This window comes from Sardina pilchardus, chromosome 2 (genome assembly GCF_963854185.1).
Source record: "Sardina pilchardus chromosome 2, fSarPil1.1, whole genome shotgun sequence".
Lineage (NCBI taxonomy): Eukaryota > Metazoa > Chordata > Actinopteri > Clupeiformes > Clupeidae > Sardina > Sardina pilchardus.
Window position 1 is genome coordinate 45,952,393 of NC_084995.1, and position 5,000 is coordinate 45,957,392.

The following is a 5,000-nucleotide window of genomic DNA, read 5'->3' on the forward strand; positions in this document are numbered from 1 at the left end:
ATTGTTGTAACCTTTACTCGTTATTTTACATACGAACTGACATCCTTTTTTAATGCTAATCTCCTGATCATTATGCAATGTGCCACATGGTACAATGACTTTGTTTAGCACACACACACACACATACACGCCACACACACACAGACAGAAATACACACGCACACACACACACACACATGCACACACTGAAATAGGCAGATAGACAGACACACACACATACAGATAGACACACACACCTGTGGTGTCTGCTACTGAAAGGGAAATGGAGAGAGAGAGAGGGAGAGAGAGGGAGAGAGGGAGGGAGGGAGAGGGGGAGAGAGGGAGAGAGGGAGAGAGGGAGAGGATGGGAAACCGAAAGGGACGAGGAGCCAAAGGGATTCTGAACCAAATGAAAGCAGACGGATGTCTTGCTCACACACACACACACACACACACACACACACACACTCAATCCTAGCTATGTTTGCAGGAGTCCCTGCAACACACACTGATGTCTCACACACTGATGTCTCACACATGACTTGTCCAACTCCGTCATCTGACACTGACCACACCCACAACATTGACCACACCCACAACATTGACCACACCCACAACCCTGACCACACCCACAACCCTGACCACACCCACAACATTGACCACACCCACAACATTGACCACACCCACAACCCTGACCACACCCACAACCCTGACCACACCCACAACATTGACCACACCCACAACATTGACCACACCCACAACCCTGACCACACCCACAACCCTGACCACACCCACAACATTGACCACACCCACAACCCTGACCACACCCACAATCATAACAATCCATTGCACATATGACCACACCCACATCGTCTGCCTTGTTTTGTTTTGGCCCCTCCTCCATGCTATGGCTATGCCCATTGTATTTAGCCCCGCCCCAGGGGTCATGTTAATCCTCTGGCCTATCAGAGCCCCACATCGCTTCACATCATCTAACTGTTCCATCACACACACACACACATTCACACACACACACACACTCATGACTATATAACATATCACACACACACACACACACACATACACACACACACACTCATGACTATATAACATATCTGCCATGTACTCCTATAACTGCTCCACATGCCACCGTATATCCATATAACTGCAGCGCATACTGTTGTGTATCTTGGACAAACCCACGTATCTGTGGTTATGGATCTGTACTCTCTCACCTAATGTTGTTTGTTTGTCTTCATTTGTGTTTGGATCTGTGTTCCTACACACACACACACACACACACACACACACCAGTCTGCATGTGTGTGCAGGTTCACTGTTACAGGTTATTAGGTCACGGTTGGAAGTTTACCTGTCTGCACTGCCACCTGAGACGTTTTGAGATACGGTTTACAGATCATTCTCTCTCTCACACACACACACACACACACATGGTGTCACGCTCACATTCCTGTGTTGCAAGACTGTTCTTCACATATTTGTTTTGTTTTTTTAAAATGGAAATAATATAATTATGTGAACATTATATTCTCCTGAAAATGCTGCACCACATACGCCAAGTCCTGTATTTTTCTCTGGAGACTGCAGTATGTCAGCTAGCTGATCAAATTGCTAGTCAGCTAGGAGATCTGATTCCAAGTTCGTGGTTTAGTCACAAACCTGGGACAGTTAACTCAGACTAAGTGGGAAACTTCCTAATATTACTATCAAAACAATGCCATAGGACTGTTGTTGTAGGAGGTTTAGCACTTAGTCTGAGTTAACTTGGCCAGGTTTATCACTAAACCACGTACTAAGAATACACATCTGGATACTAGTCAGCTAGCAGATCAGAATGCTAGTCATCCATGGGAGCACACGCAACAACACACACCTGCATGAAAGGGATGACTACGCTACCGACCTGGCTAATGCTAATGCTAGCTCAGTGCTGAGGTGTGTGACGTCAGTGCTCTCTGTCATGGAGAGCTGGGGCTAATGTTAGCGTTATGTAAACGCTGTATGTGTTCTATGCAGGTGCTAATGCTTACATTAGCTCAGCATGATGGATGGACACTGACGCTAACATTAGCTCAGCATAATGGATGGACACTGATGCTAGCATTAGCATAGTAAGTTTTTTGCTATATTGCTAATGCTAATGTTACCTCAGGTCCGTTAGCGTTAGCACCAGGAATGCTGGCACGTTTCACTGCTATCCATTGGTTATCCTCTACAGGGGAGGGGCAAGTGCCAGCCACTCCCATTAATTGTGCCTTAAACCCCGCCCCCAGTCCCTGCAGGAGCTTCAGAGTGCCTCGGTTTCACTTGTCTACCAATAAAACGCTGTGGTTGTAGCCATGGTAACAAACCTGTTGTGTCTGTCTGATTTGATTGATTGATGAGTTGATTTTATGGATAAGGAAGACGTGGATTAGATCCAAGAGAGTGTGTGTGTGTGTGTGTGTGTGTGTAACAGAGGTCGTCTCTCCCCTCCCTCGATCACTCTGCGTTGTGTTTTGGAATGACGGACGCCACAACCGACGCCAATTTATGTTGCTTTATTGCTGAGATAGTAGAAAAAGATAGAAACAAATCAGGCATGGAGCGAGCCAGGCGCATCACAGCTCCTCTGCCTCAGGACAGTTGCAATAGAGACACGCATGACAAACGATTACAGCCGCACAGTTTACAGTGAACAGTTTACATAAAAATATATTTTCAACAATTACACAATACATGGCATACCTGAGATATTAGGCGCATCACAGCTCCTCTGCCTCAGGACAGTTGCAATAGAGACACGCATGACAAACGATTACAGCCGCACAGTTTACAGTGAACAGTTTACATAAAAATATATTTTCAACAATTACACAATACATGGCATACCTGAGATATTAGGCGCATCACAGCTCCTCTGCCTCAGGACAGTTGCAATAGAGACACGCATGACAAACGATTACAGCCGCACAGTTTACAGTGAACAGTTTACATAAAAATATATTTTCAACAATTACACAATACATGGCATACCTGAGATATTAGAAAAAGATAGAAAAGAATCAGGCATGGAGTGAACCAGGCGCATCACAGCTCCTGCCAAACAGATCAGGTAAACCACTCATTAACACACCACATGTCTCAGCTAGCACCACGCTAACCAGCATTATACACCTGCAGCCCGCTAACCGGCTGCAGCGAAAGGAAACATTTAAACGTCACATTTAAAGTGTGCACGGTCGGAACACATTAAATTGCATGTCATCTCGTGTCTCATGTATAATGCACAAGACATTATGCTAGTTATCACACTACATGCATGACAAAAAAAATAATAAAACAGAAGACAAAGCACACTTCAATAAGACACATACCTCTGCCTCAGGACAGTTGCAATAGAGGCAGAGGAGGGGGCTACATGGAACCTTAAAGGGGTCTCCAGCGCGGGAACCAACTTCTGCCACACCCCTCTACTACCTACTGTACTCCACAGGCGTGGGAAACTGCAAACCTGCACAGAATATGCAGGGAAAAGTGGGGAAATTCAGAGAAGCATAATCAACTCTGCTACATGTGTGTGTGGGTGGGTGTGTCAGGTGATTTTAGTGTGTGTGAGTGAGAACGAATTGATTTAATGGATAAGGAAGATGTGAATGGGGTCCAAAAGAGTGTGTGTATGTGTGAGAGTGAGACAGACTTGATTTTATGGATAAGGAAGACGTGAATTGGATCCAAGAGATCACATGGTCCCTTATGCCAGTAGAGCAGGATGGGCAGCAACACACACACACACACACACACACACACACACACACACACACAATCCTCTGGACCATGTTGCTTCAGGGATAATCTAATCCCTTGTAATATAGTTCAACATTTATTGTCATGTACTCATAAATAAGCATGTATAAGTATTGAAATTCCTTGTGCTCAAGTGTCAATTAAACTACAGAAATAAATTAAAAAGAAAAATAAATAGATACTAAAAGAGAGAGAGAGAGAGGTTGGGTAGCACCAAGGGACACCCGGGTATGTATTGTGACCGGGGAACATAGGACCATTTTTGGGAAAACCGAGGAACATAGATGACCCCCCTATTCAAGTGCTTTGCCTTCTGAGTGTGTGAAAAACATGGATGCAACAAATGTTAAAACATAGTACACTTACTCATTTTACTTTGGGGATTTGCTGTTTCTTACACAACATATTTTAAGCAAATACATGCTTATTTATTTATAGTAAGATATGTTTTAACCTTTGTTGTGGCATCCATGTTTTCACACACTCAGACAGCAACAACACACGCAGTGGGGAAATCAACGTCATCACGGGGACGGCCCCGAACGTTCCCAGGTGGCCCGTCTGACGTCAGGAGGGGAGGTGCGCGCGGCAGGGTGCTGTTCTGGTGCTGAACCGAGGCGCTCGCGGACTGCGGGAAGAAGCTGACGGGAGACTCACGCGCACACCCAGCTCCGTAGCCGCCCCGGTACTCCTCCATCGGCCTCTCGCGCTCTCCTCCGTTAATAAAACAAAATCACATCGGCATCTGAAGCAGCGTTTGTGGATTATTGGTGTGTGTGTCATGGAACATCGTGAATAATGGAATATGTATTCGCTCTGCTCGCGCTCTTGGCCTACGTCGGTGTGAACGCGGACCGGAAAATTGGTAAGTGCAGTTAAATTCTCCGTGTGTGTTTTTCCACTGCGTGTGTGTGTGCGCGCCTGTGTTTGTTCGAGTACACGAATCATTCAGCATACGCGAGAGATTGAGTCAATATTAGCTGATCACGTATCGCGACACACACACTCCAGCTTGTCCGTTTTCGTTTGAACGAAAAAGCTTGTTTTCATCAGCTGTGGTGCACGCGACTCCTTCATACAAAGCCTTTAACGCACGAGCCATCAGCTTTATCTGCATCACCGCAAGCTCTCAACCACTCAGCTTGGTCGAGTCATTAGACATACACACACACTCATCGCCAAATCACTCCACACACACACACGTAGCCTACACC

General features: G+C 45.7%; 2 protein-coding genes across 4 annotated transcripts in view; both read left to right on the forward strand.

The window, feature by feature from the left end:
* esyt2a (extended synaptotagmin-like protein 2a) overlaps nucleotides 1–2,350 on the forward strand; it is a 44,121-nt gene extending 41,771 nt beyond the window's left edge. For both annotated transcript variants that reach the window (XM_062530811.1, XM_062530812.1), the window contains one exon: nucleotides 1–2,350. This exon is cut by the window's left edge and continues 165 nt beyond it. The gene's annotated coding sequence lies outside the window, so the exon portion shown is untranslated.
* Nucleotides 2,351–4,392: 2,042 nt separating this feature from the next.
* Nucleotides 4,393–5,000, forward strand: part of LOC134075245 (receptor-type tyrosine-protein phosphatase N2-like) — a 36,037-nt gene continuing 35,429 nt past the window's right edge. For both annotated transcript variants that reach the window (XM_062530813.1, XM_062530814.1), the window contains exon 1: nucleotides 4,393–4,651. In XM_062530813.1, coding sequence (XP_062386797.1) covers nucleotides 4,585–4,651 — 67 coding nt within the window. In that variant the 5' untranslated portion in view covers nucleotides 4,393–4,584. The remainder of the gene's footprint in view (nucleotides 4,652–5,000) is intronic.